Consider the following 20,135-nt stretch of genomic DNA (forward strand, 5'->3'; position numbering starts at 1 on the left):
TCATTAAAATACTGCACAGCTCAACAGACCATATCAACCACTCTACTCTAAAAAGAAACCCAGAGAAACAAACAAATCCTAAAAAAAAATCCAACAAACTAACAATCCAGATAGCATTTGATTTGATTTTTTGATTTTTTTTTGTGTTTAACGCCACTTTTAAGCACTGCTTTAGAGCTATTTCGTGGCAGCAAGTTTTTATTGGTGGAGGAATCGCTAGTGCCAAGAGAAAAACACTGACCTTAGATAGGAAAACTGACACTCCTAGTCAAATGTCAAATAACATTGGAGTTGAGTGCACCTGCACGATTGGTGTTCAAACTCACAACCTCAGTGTTGACTGGTTAGTGATTACAGTAATAACTACTTACTCACTTAGACTAGATAGCAAGACTTGGTACTATCACAAACTCTCTGGGGTTAAACCAGTTTTAATTGTGTACCCACCTGTCTACATTCTATGTCATAAAAAAAAAAAAAAAAATAAAATAAATGGGGAATGTGTCCATGGGACACAGATGATGTCCTCACTTTGAATATCATATCAAGTTATAAATGAACATAGCTAAAGAACAGGAAAAGTGACGCTACCCAAATTTGTACTTGATCTAAGTTTTGTGGTTATACAATGTAAGTCTTGTGCATAAAATAATTAAATACAACACATTTAATAATTTCTTGCATCCGAAGCACTTTTCTGGATTTACCTTCATCAGGAACACTCAAAGCCAAACATTTGAAATCCAAAGATGTGTAAGTACCGAAACCGTTGAAGAGATATGTCAAAAATGCCTAAAATAAATAGCCAAATTCATCTAAAGCCAACTTTGCTTTAGGGAGTTGAAACCTTAGTTTCTTAATAATTTCAAAATTTATAAACAGACAATTTTAGTAAAGTTTGTTAAATCATGTCAGTACCGAAGTACTAACTACTGAGCTGATGATACACACGGAGACTGACAGTCCCACCCAGCAGAGGTATTGACCCAGTGATGTACAAATGTAATAAATTGAAAACAACACGTATAATAATTTCTTGCGTCATAAGTTTCATAAAATTTGGATGAGGCTAACTTAAGTTAGAGAGTGATAACAAAATATGGAGCAATTTTCTCCATTTCTAAAGGGCATAACTCTAGAACAATAAAAGTGACACCCACAAATTTTAACCTTAATCTGCATTTTGTGGTAATAAGCATTGTGTATTTAAGTGTCATAAAATTTGGTAGAGGCTAACTTATAAAGTTAAAGAACAGAAACGCAAAATTCAGCAATTTTTCAATTTGTAAAGGGACATAACTCTTAAATGGTTGTAAATACAAAACCAAAATTAAAACTTGATCTGTAATTTTTTGTGGTAAAAAGCATTGTGTATAAGTTTCATAGAATTTGGTTGAGGCAAACTAAAAATTCAGCCATTTTTCCATTTGTTGTGGGACATTTATACTGTAGAACAGTTAAAAGAGACACGATCAAAATTCAGACTTGATCTGTGTTTTGTGGTAATTAGCATTGTATTTAAGTTTCATACTATTTGGTTGAGGCAAAATAAAGGTAGAGAAACCAACTTTAGGATATATGGATGCAACTGTCAGTTCTTAATAATTTTGGGAACTCAGGACTGAAGTCAGGATAGAGTGGACAGACAGATTTTGAGAATTTGGGTATTTGGTTTTCAAATGTTGGTTCTTTTGTATATTTTAAATGTCATAATTTGTAAAAATTGTAAAGTTTTTGAAGGCCTATTTCAAGATTCCATTTTACATGTTTAACATGTTTTACTGTGGTTTTAATTTTAAAAAATTCTGTATTTAGATAATTTATCACAGGTACTCCAGACTCTTTCAGGTAATACTTGTCTCTATTAACTTTTTATATGAATATGTCTGACCTGAAGTAAAGTGCCTATGTCTGAATATGATCCTGACAACACATCTGACAACATGTGATGAATAAAGGACATGTTTGTGTGACAGACTAGTCCAAATAATTATGACGTCTTAAATGACTATTTAAAGTTTTTACAGTGACGCTTTCATAGAGGAGTGAAATCAAAACAATTAAAAAAAAACACAGCATTTCAAGACGTCATTTTTCGACTTGTGACATATTTCAGTATTTGCGGTTACAGGTATATCAAAAAGTGTAGTTATTCTTTCCAATTACAATTGTTCGATATTTAAATGATTTAAATAATAATAGTATAACTAACCAGGTATCTTTCCTTCTTCATTGAATAACAAATGAATAACAAATGATCATGATGAAAAAGGTAATGATGCTGGAAAACACCGGATGTAACAATTCTAAGCTACGAATACAATACGGAATTGAGTGTAAAATCCGCTTTGTAAGGGCAACAACAATAAGCTTTTATTTCACTGTTATTGTTTATCTTTTATCATAAAATACGTTAAGCTGAAATTGGTTAAATGTGCTAAAGTAAACAAATAATTCATCAATCAATATCTTATTAGCATATGTTTTTACGACTTTTTTCAAGTTGTCAAGGATTTGCGCCTGTCCCAAGTCAGGGGCCTCTCGGGCCTTTGTTGGTCTTGTATAATTTTTGATTTTAGTTTCTTGTGTACTATTTCGGAGTTTAGTATGACGTCTATTGTCACTGAACTAGTAGACTATACATATTTGTTTAGTGGCCAGCTGAAGGACGCCTCCCGGTGCGGGACTCTCGCTGTATTGAAGACCCACTGGTGGCCTTCGGCTGTTGTCTGCTCTATGGTCGGGTTGTTGTCTCTTTGACACATTCCCCATTTCCTTTCTCAATTTCATTGTAGAGTAACTAAGTCTAACTATACAATGATCCTTGATTGCAGTCATGGGACAAAGGTCGGCAAAAGTAGGCTTGTTGGTAAAGTAAAGGTTACAGTTTCTTTTTTTCAGGGCTCCGGCTCGTTATATATCCCGTCTAAAACTGTTTTTTTTTTCTTCCCTTAAAATACAATTGTATTCATGTATACATCCGCAATTTTCAACTTGAAAAGAATACTGAATGAATCTCTTATGTTCGTTTTAAAACTTGTTGGATATTCACATGCTTCGTTAAATGTTAATTTCTTTTGTCATCGTCAGTGCTTAATGATATTATCATATATCAAGTACATTACGGAAGTTGAGTAGATTCATCGTCGAAAGAGACCACAGAGGCGGATATAGGGGGTAGCCCCCCCCCCCCCCCCCCCCCCTTTTTAAGAAAAAAATGTTGGTTGATTATATAGGGAATCACTGAAGCGTGACGGGAGCGGGACCCCTCTTAGGCAGCCAGTGGGCCCCCACTTATGAATATTTCTAGATCCGCCACTGGACCAGACAGCTCTAAAAATTTTGGTGACATTTAAAAAAGGCATGCCTTTAAAAAATAATATCATCGCAAGCAGAATTAGATATGCAATATCAATTTTCTACGGCAAAATATCCACGAAACCGGTGAACATATATGGCGTTAACAAAACTAGTGTTTGTGTCCCATTAATGATGCATATCATCGGGTGAGATGATTATTATAGATTGGTGTTAAACATCCAGTCTAAAATCAGTATTACATATATCAGTATTCCGAGAACATGTCAATGTGATATAAATATGAACCAATCATGCGTTGTTGTACTTCTAACCAACAAGCTGAAATGGATTTTTACTTAAATTCACAAGGTTAAAGGTCGCATGAAGACATAATTGTCACCCTAACCGTACACATTTTTTTCTGACACCGAACCAACCCGTCCTTGCTCTTACTATGCAACGTGTTTTGCAGAGAAAAATCAAATGGCAATTCCATATCTTTGGTTTGACCTGATGTGGTTTTACATGTTGAGCACATGACCTTCTGCACTCGATATTAACACTTACATGAGACCGTTGCGGTGGTTATATGGTAAGAAATAAGCTAAGTAATGAAAACAGATTTATTTCCAGCACAAAAATGTGAACCCCTTGCGATTATGTGACAGTAAAAGTATAGAAAACGGCTTCAGACAACATATAGAAGAGCCAAAGTATAGAGGTATAAACACAGCTAGATCTTCCTTTTGGAAACGAACAGAAACATTCATATATAAAAGTTTATAAATGTACGGTTTGTTTCCAATGACAATTTCTGTATTCCCTGCTCTTTTGGTCACCTTATGATTATTTTTGATCATGCAAACGAAATATTATGTACCAACAACATATCAACTTGATTTTGGAGAAAGATATGTGATTTAAGAAAATTAATATTTCAAAAAATAAAAAAAAAAAAGATAAATGCATTATTTTTTCGATTTTCAGTTATGGTTCAACAGGCCAAAGTTGAATGTTACATATATGACATACACAAATAAGAAGATGTGATATGATTGTCAATGAGACAACTCTCTTCTAGCAGGGACTTTGTAAGTATAGTATAGAAAGTCCCTGCTTCTAGTGACCAAAATGAGTTTTTTAAACACCTAGCATGGTTATAGGTCACCGTACTGTGTCTTAGCCCACTTAGTGTACCCAGTGATATTTATATAAATTAATAAACTACACAAACAAACATGACGTAACCTAAATCCATTTATATTCTGTTTTTCGTTTAACTATCAATTATATATAAATGAATCCCCTTTCCGCTTTATAAAGTAGCCAGTGTAAATGCAATGTGATAACCCATGTAAATGTATAAAAAATATTTGCTGGAAACAAGGAACTATATGCATGTATGTCGTATATACATGCATATATAGGCTGGAAGGGGCAGTTAAGACTATGAAATTGGAAAACAAATTACAAAATTAAAGAAAATACAGCATCAATATTAATCTAAATTTACTATACGGAAAAAAAGAAAGTTCAGTTCCATACCACCAACTTTATGCACGCGTTAACTCAGAATATTAATTACTTTCTAAATAAGAACTTCAGCATTAATCATCATGATCATGTACTGTACATTCTATTTTCGTTTGTTCCAATTTTGTGGACTGATGAAAAATTCAGTGTATTTTCGTGAACATTTTATTTCGTGGTTTTGACACAGACAGTTAACATGATTAAAGAAAACTTGATCTTGTTGAACATTTACATTCTTGTTTTACTCTAACCCATGAAATCAACGAATCTTTGTACCCAACAAATGATAATCAATCCAATTGTAAATATGGTAATAAATATATCTAAGCATCTACACAAATCATCTATAAGATGAATAGAATAGAGAATGAAGGAATATGTCAAAGAGACAACAACCCGTCCAAAGACCTAAAAACAGCACAAGGCTACTAATGTGTGTTCAACGCAGCGAGACAACTCTCACACTCGAAGACGGACTTCAACTGAACCTAAACAATAATGTATACCATAGTATAGAATATGTATGGACTTTGAAATTGAAAGTTTATATGAATGGGCTGAAATTTATACCTCACCATGCGCACGTACGATCCAATTTTATATTAAATATAAAACATAAAACGTTGTGGATTTATTGTAAACGAGATAATTATCTCCAAAAAGATGTAAGGAACAATAGGTCATCGTATAACTCTAACCAAGGAACAAAAAGCCGTATCAAGCATATAGACATGAAACAGTCTGGAATAATTAATACCAACAGCCTATTTTATGTTAAAACTATGATACAACTTTATTTGTTCAAAGAAAATGGTTGAGAACGGTAGGACCACAAGAGATCTACTAAGCCTTGACTAATAAATCCAATGTCATATTAGGTGTCAAAAAATACATCAACATTTTTAGAAGTATGACTAGAACCTGTCAATCAACTTTGTGGTCGATTCGCGGTTGGTTGTTTAGTGTTTGCTTTACGTCCATTGGCAAATATTTCAGGCTTCTTCCAAGAAGGAAACAAAGTATAAAAAAACATGCAAAGGGTAGGTACTGCAACATGTTATCGACTGAGTGAAGAAAGGGAAAGCTTAGCTGCCACTGGGAAATAAGGACATTTTGAATATGGAAAGCAATTAAGACTTACAACAGGTCACCTATGGTTCTTAACGTGTAGAAAACGTGGTAAGGGTATTACTGTCGGTAGGAAGAAGGGCAATGGATAACAATATTTCTAAACATATCCTGGACATATATACCACAGTCAACTCTTAATTTTGTATTGTGACAGAATTTAAGATGATAATCGTTTAAATGGTACTAGAGAATAGTAGGTATCGAGTTAACTATCAATATCAGTGTCCTTGGAAATTCTTGAGTAAGCAATGTATATATCAAATATCAATACATCCATTACAGTGCGTAACTACCATGCCTAAGCAAGTAAAAAGGCAAAATCATCGGGTACACAATATTTACACTCTTATGGAGTTGTAGATTATTGCGTTGCGTTGTGTATTTGATCGTAAGTTAACTAAGTCTAAGGCGATAAAGATATAACTACGTCTGCCATTATACGCTTCTATTCAATACAACATAAAGTATAACAATTACGCGACGTCACAAAGATAGCGGCCGTACCGCAAAAAGGTACGTTAATATTAGCGCAATTCTTAACATTCTGGGGCCGCAGAAAATGATATTTAACTTAAATTTGAAATACAATATGAAAAATTCGTAAATTGTGACATAAAAAGAAATAAAATCATATTTAAAGTCTCTCAATAGTATTTTAACTGTTCACGTCTGAATAATTTAACACTTTTACAAGTCTATATAATAACTGGAGTTAATTGAACAGTCTATACATCCACTAATTTCTCCAGGGCAGAAAAGTTCTCCAGGGCAGAAAAGTTCATTCACTGTCATCATGTGTACTGCGTATTTCCAACGGATAGAGCTTCACAATCGGACGGTTGGTGATTCCTGTGTCGGTCTTGATAACAGCTGATCGAATGAGTCCATCCTTTCCACGAACTAAATCTTGTACAACTGCTAATTTCCACATTATACGATTTGTGTCATTGTGTACTTGTACAATGTCACCTATTTGTATTGTTTGTTCGTTTCTTCCAGATGTACGGTGAAATTCACGGAGTGACGTCAGATATTCATGTTTCCATCTTGAGCGAAAATGGTTGATTAGTTCATTATTTCTCTGTAAATTTTTATTGAGTTTCACGTGCAAATCTTCGGAAGTAGCACTGTCAATATTCTGTTCCGATTGGTTGTCAAGTCGACGACCATATAAAAGGTGCGCTGGCGTCAGCGGTTCGGGATCTTTAATATCAGTAGAAATGTGAGTTATCGGACGATTGTTTAGAGTTCCCTCGATTTCGATTACAATTGTATTCAACATTTCCGTAGTGACACATGACTTTCCTAGTATTGCTTTAATTGACTTTTTCGTGAGTCCAATTAGGCGTTCCCAAAAGCCTCCAAACCACGGTGCTCGGTTGGGTATGAATTTCCACTCCGTTCCTTGATCGGCAAGTTTTTCTTGTATTCGGTTGTCTTTGCTTGATCTTGTAATCTTTTCGGCGGCTGCCTTGAAGGTTGTTGCATTATCGGACAACATAATCCTTGGTGTAGATCTCCTAGCGACAAATCTTTTAAAAGCAAGCATGAAAGACTCCTCGGTTAAATCTGTGACTATCTCCAAGTGTATAGCTCGTGTAGCGGCGCAAGTGAATAAACAAATATATGTTTTGCTTAATTCGTTGTGTTTTCCTTTTGTATACAAAGCTCCTGTGAAATCAACGCCGGTTACTGAAAAAGGATAATCGTAGTTGACTCGATCTTTAGGTAGCGGTGGCGGATCGGGTGCGCTGTAAGGCATTCCTGATATTTTAATGCATTGGACGCATTTACGAATTTGTGATTTTACGCACTGCCTTATTCTCGGTATCCAATATTTCTGTTGAATATATGCGATTGTACTGTTAAGTCCGGCATGTAAAGTCTTTGTGTGTGCATCCATTACGATTAAGGACGTAAGACTGTGGTGTGTTTGCAATAACAACGGATATTTAGTACTCTCCTTCACAGGTGCGTTTTGTATTCTCCCGGTACAACGTAGTAATCCATTTTTGTCTGTATATAGTTTAAGTTGTCGAACAAGTGGCACTTTTTTCTGTGAAGATGAATTCAAGCTTTCAATTTCATCCTTAAAAGTTTCCTGTTGTACTGTCATTATTAGAACTTTTAATGCTTTACATCGCTCCTCAACACTGATAAATCCGATTGACCGTTTATCTTTTGAATTCCGTATATTCTGTATAAAACGCATGACGTATGCTGTTACTCTAATTGCTTTTTCTAAAGAGCTGTATCGTTGTATATCTATACATGAAATTGTCTGTGTTAAAGCATTTGTACTTTTATCGTCTGTTTTTTCATCGCTAACAGTTATCATCGTGCTGCATTCTTCAATTTTCCTCGTCCATGTCGGCCAATTCTCACGATTTAAAATCCATTGTGGACCGTTCATCCATAAGCTGTTGTTATAAAGTTGTTTAGCGTAAATTCCGCGAGTTAGGTAATCAGCTGGATTGTCATCTGTTGGACAATAATTCCATTCAGCATTCTCTGTTAATTTTCTTATTTCTTTAAGTCGATTTGCTACGAACGGTTTTAAGTTTTTTGACCATTTAATCCAACTCAAAACAATTTGACTATCGCTCCACATATACACATGTTCTGTTGTTATGACTTTAAGAAGATGCTTTGCTAATCTGGCGCCGATAAGCGCGCCCATAAGTTCTAAACGTGGTAATGAAATCGGTTTCACGGGTACTACTCTGTTTTTAGCCATGACGATGACCGATGAATTTGCTGTAACTAAGTAAGCACAAGCTCCGTATGCTAACTGACTGGCGTCTGTGAAAATATGTAGCGACGTTTTCTCGTTAATTACTCCTTCCGTTAACATTCGTGGAAATACTATTTTGGTAGCCTCCTCGATATCTAAAGCTATTACCTGCCATTTACTTCTCAGTTCGTCGGACAAACATTCATCCCAATCCAACTTTGCCTTCCATAAAGTCTGCATAAACAGCTTAGCTTTCACCGTAATTGGCGTGATTAATCCAAGGGGGTCGAAAATTCTAGAAGATGTGCGCAAAACCTCACGTTTTGTTATCATTTTGTTCTTTTCCATAAATTCAATCTGTTGAAATTTCAAATCGTCGGATTCCCTATCCCATCTCAAGCCTAAAATTTTGACTATGTCGTCATTGTCGCCGATCTTGTCTTGTTCTGCGACGTTCTGTAATTCCGTACTATTAGAATTCCAAGACCGTAAGTTGAATCCTGCCTCTGACAATAATTTTCTTGACTCCGTGTAGAATTTTAAAAGGGATTGTTTATCTGTAAAACTGGTTAGAACGTTATCCACGTATAAATTTCTCTGTAATTCTGTTGATGTAGTTGACGGATTGTCTCTAAAATGTTTCATTAGCGTGGCGCTTAACATGAATGGCGAACAGGTGGCGCCGAAAAGTACAACCTTAAACCGGTAAGTAATCAAACGGCTTTCTGTGTCCATGGGATTCTCTAACCAATAAAATCTTGTGACATCTCTGTCATCAACATCTAATTCAATATGCAAAAATGCTTTTTCAATGTCTGCTGTAACTGCATATTTGTACATTCTAAAGCGTACTAATATCTCCGTCAAATCAGTCATAATTGGTGGATATGTTGCTAGGCAATCGTTAAGACAAGGACTACTGTCGTTCGCTCTACAGCTACAGTTATATACTATGCGTATCGGGGTGGTGACTGAATCCTTTTTTACGGGATGATGCGGAATGTAATGAACCTTGTTTGTGCATGTACTTTCATCACATACCTTTTCAATGAATCCTCTTTGTTCTTGGTCTGTAATTATCTCACCATACTTTCGGAACATCTCGGGATCCTTCTTAAGGCGACGAATAACGCTTTCCGTTCTGCGTTTTGCGATGTCTTCATTTGTCGGTAGTTCTGGCGCATTCTCTCTCCATGGTAATTTCGTAATATACTTATCATTTTTCTTCGTAATAGAGGTTTGTAAGTAATTTTCAATTGATTCAGCTAGGTCTGGATCATTTTGTTCTTTAGCGTCAATTCCCAACGATTCAAGCTGCCAAAATTTTTCAAGATCGCACTCTTCTTGTTTGTGACATACTAGTATATTCATCATTGAGAAAGATGCATTACTGGTTCTTGTAGGGACAGGACCGGAAAGTAAATATCCAATTTTCGAGCTAACTGCAGTTGGACCGTTTCCACGCACTATTTTGTCTTGAACTATGTCCCAGTAGAAATCACCTCCAATTAATAAGGATATTTCAAATTGCTCTCCATCCATGACTGGGTGTGCTAATTGTAGACCACGTAAATATGAAAACTTCTGCGTTATTCCTATGTTGTGAGTTTGAAGTGGTGAAGCAATGGTTGGTACAATTAAAACTTTAATAGGAATTAATTCTCCTTCGGTAGACTTAAGATTAATTGTTGTTTTGTCAAGATTTCTCACCTTTTTCGTAGTACTTCCAAATGTAGCTATACTTAATGTTTCAGACCCTTCTTTTTTAATGTCCAATTTAGCTGCTAGTTCTTCGGTTATAAACGAGCGCTGAGCTCCCTCGTCAAAGAGTATTCTTGCATCTATACATGTATTTTTGTGAACGACTGGACTGAATGCGGTTTTCAGTAAAACAGTGGACCTTTCTTCGCTAGCGGTATACAACATAGAAGTTTCTGTGTCTACTTTATTTTGCGATTGTTCAGTTTCAATATGATGTTTATTTGAGTACGAGTTCTGTTTACATAATGAAGAGTGATGCTTCCGGTGGCAACACTTACACGTATTCTTGGATTTGCAATCGGCTATTTTATGCTTACCTAAACAATTAAAGCATAACCTCTTTTCTTTTATAATGGCTACTCTTTTATCGTGATCTATGACATCTTTACATTCGTTAGGCCAGTGGTTTCCGTCACAATATGTGCATTGTTTCTTCCGATTCGAGTTGAATGATTTGTCTGTTGTGTTTATCGGACGGGTTTTATCTGTAGTTACTCGTTTAACGCCTGTTATGAAATTTGCGCTAGGTGTTGCGGTTGAATACGTCTGTGTATAATCTCCGTATCCGGACTCTTGAATAGAAATCTCTTTACCTATCGCGTTTCGAAGCGATTGAATATTCCAACTGTCGCTCCCGTTTTCTCGTGTTATATTTTTTCGTACTTCATGCGGTATCTTCCCGAGAATTACTGGTATCAATAACGATCCGTACATTTCCTGACATTGTCCGAGAGACTCTAGACCCCGTATGTAGGCTTCCGATTTGTCATGAAATGTTCTCAAACTTTCTAATGTATCATGTGGTGCGGGTATATCAAGTAGTGCTCTCATATATGCATTAATGATTTTATGTGGTTGCCCATAGCGGTTTCTCAATAATTCAATTGCTTTGTGGTAGTTTGGATTTGTCATGGTCAATCCTGAAATTACGTTTGCAGCTTCAAATTGAAGCAATGAGTTCAAGTACGAAAATTTCTGAATGTCAGTTAATGTGTGATTGTGATGAATCGTGGTCTCGTATGAATCCCAGAAATATTGCCATTGTAGAATGTCTCCATTAAAATTGGGAAGAGATAGCTTTGGTAGGCGATGGTTATTACTTGAGGTAGAACTTGACTGAGATAATGGCTGACTTGTGTGAGTAAAGGGGTTTGTGTACGGAACAAACTCTGGTGCGTTTGAATCTAGTATAGAAGATGTTGCGTTTGTTACGGGCTTTAAGAACTTCTTAAATTTTCGAATTTTACCCTCTAAATCTAAATAATACTCATCTGTTTCAAGAATTTCATTTGTAATATCTTCTGATTCGACTGCATTTAATATCTGTTCATCTATTGAGGCTAACGTCTTCTTTTTCTTCTCAATTGCTTCGAGCAATGTTGATACTTCCTCCGTGTCTATTTGTGAATCTCCGATGGCTTCCTCCAGTTTTTTAAAAACTTTTGTTACTGCTGCTTTGTTCCCCGCTCTCAAGGATTTTAATCGGCTGATGTCCATTCTCTCCGTTTGAAGTCACGGCACCAATGTAGATTATTGCGTTGCGTTGTGTATTTGATCGTAAGTTAACTAAGTCTAAGGCGATAAAGATATAACTACGTCTGCCATTATACGCTTCTATTCAATACAACATAAAGTATAACAATTACGCGACGTCACAAAGATAGCGGACGTACCGCAAAAAGGTACGTTAATATTAGCGCAATTCTTAACAGGAGTAAAATCGTACATAGTTTCTTACAATCGCATAGATATGAACATACGTATATTAATGTGTATGCCATGAATGTGCAAATTGATTTTAATATGCCTTTAAATGCACAATATTGATACATAGTTCGACCTAGTTGTATATATCAATGGTTATTATCGATATAGTGATACATAGTTTGACCTAGTTGAATATATCAATGGTTATTATCGATATAATGATCGGACTCGCCGGACAGTGTAAAACAGTAAGTCACACAAACTGTCAAAATTTTGTCAAAAGGTCTTAACTTTCGATGCTTGCAATCAACGAATTATACATATTAAATTGTGTCTGTCCAATGGTTCCAACTTGCAATGAGTGTGCGAGTACTTTTAAAGGCTAAGCCTGGGATTAACCTATAACAATCAAAGAAATTCGACAACAATTGAACCATTTGATGTTTACAATTACAGATGATGTTTCTAATACTTCTTTAAATTTCAAATTCGTTATATAGATATAAGAAGATGTGGTATGAGAGCCAAAGAGACAACTCTCCATCCAAGTCACAATTTATAAAAGTAAACCATTATAGGTCAAAGTAAGGTCGCATACGGTCTTCAGCAATAATAATGCCATGATATGAAATAAGAAAATTCGAATATTTGTATAATTTACTGTCCCAAACCTGATTAAAATGCACAAGACAGTACCTTTCTATACATTTAATTCATCATTGTGCTCAACGTAACGTCAAGAGAAGCACGTACGGTGTCTGGTTTAGAAATCATTTTTTTTTTCCTTCAAAATTAGCATTTAATTGCTATATAACATCTCCATCTTACCTTTTTGTATACCAAATGATTTGGATTGTCTTCTGGGTTGATTTGGCCATTTCCGAACATAACATGTAATGCATTAGGCAAAGATTCAGTTCTTTGCTTATATCTTGGCGTTAGAGCCATATCCTTATGCAGAACTAAACTACACATCAATAATCATTATGCCAATACAGCAATATATCTCCAAGATCTCGCAACTCTTTTAAGATTCTTTTTAAATCACATTTCATAGAAACATATGTCACAAAAACTATATAATACTGAAGGGGTAAACTAAACAATATTCCACTCAACTTTCCAAAAATTATTTGTGGATATTTTTCGTTGTAACTTCATTTTACATCCTTTAAAGTTAATTTTTCTCATCTTGTTAGAGTGTTTAGATTTTGCATTTTTATTATGTAAATCCTCGGAACAAGTTCTCGTCTGCTTATTTCCATCACATCCTTGCAATTCAATAACTTCCGGTGATCAGTGAGATTAATTAGACCTCATTAAAGCTTCAGAAAATGATAATCAGCTGTTGTTTATATGTACATGGGTTTTCCCGCAGCATACTATAAAATAAATGGTACATTAATCCGTCCAGAAAAAACAACATAAAGTACTTATACCGACCATTTTCAAAGAACACTCCGCACACTGTTCTGGTCGCTAATTATGTCTTTTAGAGCCATTCTTCTTAAAGTAAAGGAATCTCGCTACCACTGACTGAACAGAGGATCGATCAATCTTTAGCAGATTTGATATCGTCTGCTTTTAAGTCTACTTACGCATATCTAATAATATCCTCTGATGTATAATATTTGTTTGTATTTTTTTTGCTAAGCGTGTTTAGTATTAGTATTGGTCGCTAATGACTGATCGGTTTGGTGTATTTGCAGTTATAGAATTCATCTAATATTTATTCCAATATGTGTTATGTAAATATCGCCATTTTGAATTGGAATAAATTAATGATTTTTGAATCATCTGGTAACATTGTGTGAATATTCAGTATTGAAAAGATCATTTTGAAGTTAAGCACTGAAGTTCGCTGAGAACGCACATGTGTATGAGTGTGCTGTAAACTGTCGATTTGTGTTATCATATTATAACTATCACAAGAATAATAATCAAATAATATTTATGGTAGATTGCATTTATATAGAACATATAAAAGTTAACTGTAAAAACGGAGAAAACGTTGTTTTAAAAGTAGAATTAAAACTAAGATTCTGTATCAAAAGGCCTGAAACTATTAAGGTTTTGACAACAGTTTTTTGAGATCACTAAAAGAAATCTGATAGTTTGACCTTTCTTCAGTAATCATTTCCATCTGTGTCACGGCTATACTGGACTGCTTTCAAATCTATCCACAATCGGTTCGTCGTTAAGCGTGTCCTAGAAATCTTTTAGTTTCATTTTTGCAATCTAAAGTTATCTATCGTTGTTCTTTTGACCACAAATAAGGATTTGTATTGCTAAAACATTCGTCCTTTCTACTTAAAAGAAGTTTTGCATGTATATAGAGCCATGCGTGTGCGTGTTACAAAATGGAATCGGTTTTATAGTGGAATTTTTCTTCCAAAGTTCAAATTATGTAAAGATGTTTTCTATTTTTCATCGTCATGGGTATTACCAGCTGGTATTCACCGCTGAAATAGGGAGGATTTATCCTTTTGGGTTCAAATAGTAATTAACATGTTGGTTCAACACTATAAAAGTCTGATCAGTAATCAAAGGGAAATAACTACAACGGCGTTGAGGGAAAGTCTTGCATTGCAATCGTGGCCTCGTCCGTCCGTCCATTTTCACAACACATATTTTCGTCACGATTTTTCTTTTGAATAGATTTTGAATAAACAGAGGCATTGGTATAGACAGTAACTCAACGACATTATGTCATACATAACCCTAACGTCTAACTGTCAATAAACAACCTTATAACGTAAAATGTTGTGACAGTGTTACATGTATGTTCAAACTCTTTTAGATCATTTTTTAAGTAACAATAAACAAAAAACTATGTCAATTGGACATGCTTTGATACTATATATGCCCTGGAATTTTTACTAGATAACATTTTTGTTCGCTTTGGAGATTCCGTATATCGTCAGGTTATCGGAATTCCAATGGGGACAAGCTGTGCACCACTTATTGCGGACCTGTTTTTGTATTGCTAAGAGTTACAATTTATGACAAAAATCAGCAAAGACCCATCAAAACAACATCTGATAAACAAATTTAATAATACTTTTAGATATTTGGATGATATTTTGGCTCTCAATAATGACGACTTTGGTATGTTTATATACTAAAGAAATTTATCCTGTTGAACTTACTTTAAATAAAGCTAATACTAACAATGACCACTGCCCTTTCCTCGATCTTGATATCTATATCACTAACGGAAAGCTTAATACTAGAATTTATGATAAAAGAGATCATTTTTCATTTCCTATCGTTAATTATCCATTTTTAGATGGTGACGTTCCCTTGTCACCATCTTACGGTGTTTATATATCTCAACTTGTGCGATTCGCTCGTGTATGTAACAATGTTTTAGATTTTAACGAGAGAAATTTATGTATTACTGAAAAATTATTACACCAGGGTTTTCGATATCACAAACTAGTCAAAACATTTACTAAATTTTATCATCGGTATAAGGACATCATTCGTAAATATAGCTCAACATGCAGACTTCTTATAAGTTCAGGTATTTCACATCCACTTTTTTATGGAAATATTCTTTATAAAACACAAAAATGTCAGTATTCGCCTCAGAAACTAACAAAACCTTTAAATAGACTTATTCAGAAGGGATATAGTTACGATACTGTTGTCAGGTCATTAAAGATTGCATATTTTGGCGTTAATATTGATTCTCTTATAGGGTCTTTGCGTCGGAACTTAACACATTTATTATTAATAAACCAGTTGTTGGCATGACACGGGTTATGTTCTTCTGATATATGTTATGATGGTATGATACTAAACCCCTTACAGGAAGGGTTGTGCCTGATGTTCATATTATGAAATCATAATCTTTCAATCAGTTTAATTGAAGTCTTGAGCTGGCATATGTCAGTTAACTGCTAGTATCCTGTTGTTATTTATGTATTATTGTCATTTTGTTTATTTTCTTTGGTTACATCTTCTGACATCAGACTCGGACTTCTCTTGAACTGAATTTTAAATGTGCGTATTGTTATGCGTTTACTTTTCTACATTGGCTAGAGGTGTAGGGGAGGGTTGAGATCTCATAAACATGTTTAACCCCGCCTCATTTTTGCGCCTGTTCCAAGTCAGGAGCCTCTGGCCTTTGTTAGTCTTGTATTATTTTAATTTTAGTTTCTTGTGTACAATTTGGAAATTAGTGTGGCGTTCATTATCACTAAACTAGTATATATTTGTTTGGGGACCAACTGAAGGACGCCTTCGGGTGCGGGAATTTCTCGCTACATTGAATACCTGTTGGTGACCTTATGCTGTTGTTGTTTTCTTCTATGGTCGGGTTCAAGTTGTTGTCTCTTTGACACATTCCCCATTTCCATTCTCAATTTTATTACATAAATCGTTCATGCTTTATTCTCCTTTGACTACAGAATGGGTAAAAAAGTCAGAAACGTCACATTCATGAGTTGAAAAATTGTGTGAATAAGCGACCAAAGCCTGTTTCCAGGGACAAAGAGGCTGTGAAATGTTTATCATCTCTTCATGATAAGTATGTTGTTGTTCCTGCGGACAAAGCTTCAAATAATCGTATAACACGATTGTCTTGTAAACGAAATGGGGATAAATGAGCACTCAGATAACCCCAAATACAAAAACACATCATTTGATAAGGATGAGTTTTTGAAGAATCATAAGTCCGTCATAGCTTCAATGAACATTACATTGAATAACAAATCAGAGGATCGCTTCATTGTTGGTATTGGATACCAAGGCTTCACAAGATTCCGTAAAAGTAATTGTTACATTGCCGGCTCGTCTGCATGTTCAACTAAAGAATTGTCCATTAGATAGACACAAATTCTGTCCGCAGTGAAAGAGGGTCTTCATAAGTACTGTGAAACTGTTTACTCGCGTAGTTGTATTAACCATTTGTGAATCCAAACAAAAATTAGGCCGTTAGAATTGTTTTACATTGTCATTTCAGGGCCTTTTATAGCTGACTTTTATGCAGTATGGGCATTGCTCATTGTTGAAGGCCGTTCGGTGACCTATAGTTTTTGATTTCTGTGTCATTTTGGTCTCTTGTGGAGAGTTGTCTCATTGGCCATCATACCACATCTTCTTTTTTTATATCTAAACTGAGTACTTCTGGATAATTGTAATACTCTGAAATTAGTTCTATCAAAACCTTTGATTTTTCAACCCCGTATACCACTATTCCCCATATAAAATTGAAAAATAGTCCAAAAGAAATAATCCACAACACAAAAATGGTAGCATAGATGTATTACTTTCGGATACCATGCGGCATATTTTGTTGATAGTGTACAAAAAGGTAAGACATGCTACACAGAGGAACAACTGATTAGTATGCATTTTTTATTGACAATATATCTGTTGAATTTGGGGGTAGACTTTTTCAACAAAGTGTCGGCATTCCTATGGGTACGAACCGTGCACCTCTCCTTATCGACCTCTTCATATTTTCATATGAATCAGAGTTCCTTTAGTTCCTTTGTACCACGAATTTTACTTACACAGTCATCTCAGTACAAGAATCTATGAAAAACGAGGCGATTATAATTTTGAAATTATCAATTTCCCCAACCTTAGTAGCAATATACCAACTTCGCCTGCATATGGGCTATACATGTCACAACTTATTCGGCATTCAAGAGCTTGCAGCTCCTACTCAGTCTTTGTAAAACGCCACCAGTGTCTGAGCAGAAAGTTGATGAACCAGGGGTATGTCAAAGAACGTCTCGTCCTTTTCATAAATAAGTTTATCTGAAGGTATCAAGACCTTGTTGATAATACTCCGCATCAACTTCACAAATAATACACGATGGTCTTGAAGTATAGATTCTGAGTACTGACGTTGTTCATCGTCTTAATAACGTGTTATATTATTCTTTTATTTGTCTTTATGAATATTACTTTTACTGTTAAGTCTGTTTTTATGATATCCATTAGACGTGACTCGGTACTTATTTATGCCTCATTATGTTATTGTTCTAATATATTTTTTTTTTTTGTATTCGTGTCTTTCATTTTTGCTAATGTCCTTTGTCTATATGCCTTTTTGTGTTTCTTGCTGCATATGACGTGGTTCCGTACTTAGAAATCTTGTCATTGTGCTCTATGACAAATTTAGTTTTCGTGTCTTTCATTTTCAATAATTAGTTTTATCTATATGCCTTTTTGCGCTTCTTTGTTACCAATATTTGTTTGTTTTTATAGTGATTAAATCCATAACCCACTGTTGACTGCTGTATCCCTATTTTTGAAATTTTTACCTATTACGTCTGTTTGTTTTGTTCACACATCGTTGTCAATTTAATAGAATTTGATGCAACTGTCATACAAGTGATAGGTTTAGCCAGCTATAAAATGGCAAATTGTTGGTATAGATGTTAATAAGGACTCTTACAGCACGATGTTATACTTTTATATCTAATTATTTTATACAACCTAGACCCCAAAGATGAAATCAAAACAAGTCATCGCATTTAATCCTATGATCCGTACAGAGTGCATGCACGTTTAAAACCCGTGCACCTCTGGGTCCAATAGGTTCACCGTTGAAAGGCCTATCGAAAACATATTGTATTTGCTATTGGCAGTACAAATTGCTCTTTATGCCGGTCGTTGTTGTGTTGTTTTCGTCTTCAATGTGCCTTTTTCACTGGATAAATGCAAGCAACAGTCAATCAATGTAAACAGTCTGAAATAGTCCATGTGATATCTTTTGTGCCATTAGTTGGACGTATCCTTGAAGTGGTAATCTTCAAAATCGTTCAGATTCTGGTTTAGAATAGATCTATAGCGACATTGATTCTAGAGATCAGCTGATGCAAAACTTTATTTTGTTCAAGCGCTTACTTAGAAATAGCTATAGACAACAATCAATCTCTGCAATTATCATTCAATTTCATTTATTGTTTTAAGAGGGATTTTGTATTGTACTGTGATTTTTCTCCTTTGTCACAATAAGAAATAGGAACAAATAGCCTTCAACCCTCTTTTTGATGAAAAAAATAAATAAAAGTTACACATACTGATCCGTTTGGATGGGGTCCATATTTCTCAAAATCTGTGTCACGGATGTTTTGTAGGCTGATTTTGTTTTTGTTTTTTTCTTTCGTTTGGTCATTGTGTTGTTTGCATGGTGCTTGGCGTACACGGTATCGTGTTTGATTGCTCCCTCGATATATTTTCGTCTTTTGCAACAGTAAGTTTTACTGTCAAAGTGACATTCATTTGGTTTTGGGTAACTATTACCGATTTCTTATCATTTTAAAAAAGCAATCTGCTTTTCTTTTCTATTAGAAAAACTGAAATAGCTTTTGCTACATTGCTTAATGTACTTACGTAGATATAAGAAGATGTGATATGAGTGCCAAGTATAAGTTTAATTCGTAACAACTATCACCAATCGTGTTTTTTTCTGTACTCTGCATTATGTAAATGTATAAATATATACCAAATTCATTTGATTTTATATTTTCGTTTCCATTTACATTTCATATCCAGGACATGCGTGCAATTTAATTCTCAGTTTTGACATTGAGTGACATGTTTTAATCTGTTTTTGAATATTATAATCAGATTAGTAAATCAGTAACTTTATTCTTCAAGTTCTAAAAATAGTTTAATCTTGTCTGTGAACAATATTACTAAAATTAATTGTTATTTGTTGTGTCGTGTCATTTCAATTGTGTATAAATACTTGTTTATAATTTTGATAAGCAAGATTTGGACTCAGGACTTCACACTGAACACAGTCCATCTGTAATAAAAGTATTAGTATTCAGTGATGAATTATTGGTTTATTCATTGCTAGTTGCAGAGTCTCAAGAGTTAGTTTTCACCAAAGTTTCAGTGTCAAAGGTCTCATTGCTATTCAGAGCAATCGTTCGTTGTGTGATCTGGTGCAGCCATTCAGTCAGGCTCTTGTTACACAACCCTACAAGTAACCCAATTT

At 34.8% G+C, this 20,135-nt stretch overlaps 1 protein-coding gene across 3 annotated transcripts in view; it reads right to left on the reverse strand.

The window, feature by feature from the left end:
- Nucleotides 1-13,903, reverse strand: part of LOC143068115 (regulator of G-protein signaling 7-like) — a 103,524-nt gene extending 89,621 nt beyond the window's left edge. Inside the window, exon 1 of one of the 3 annotated variants that reach the window (XM_076241912.1) lies at nucleotides 12,995-13,903. In XM_076241912.1, coding sequence (XP_076098027.1) covers nucleotides 12,995-13,141 — 147 coding nt within the window. In that variant the 5' untranslated portion in view covers nucleotides 13,142-13,903. Of the gene's footprint in view, nucleotides 1-2,212; nucleotides 2,291-12,994 lie in introns of those variants that run through there. The other 2 variants (XM_076241911.1, XM_076241913.1) reach the window with 2 other exon arrangements.
- Nucleotides 13,904-20,135: the final 6,232 nt, after the last annotated feature.

Source organism: Mytilus galloprovincialis, chromosome 3, assembly GCF_965363235.1.
Source record: "Mytilus galloprovincialis chromosome 3, xbMytGall1.hap1.1, whole genome shotgun sequence".
In the NCBI taxonomy this organism is placed as follows: domain Eukaryota; kingdom Metazoa; phylum Mollusca; class Bivalvia; order Mytilida; family Mytilidae; genus Mytilus; species Mytilus galloprovincialis.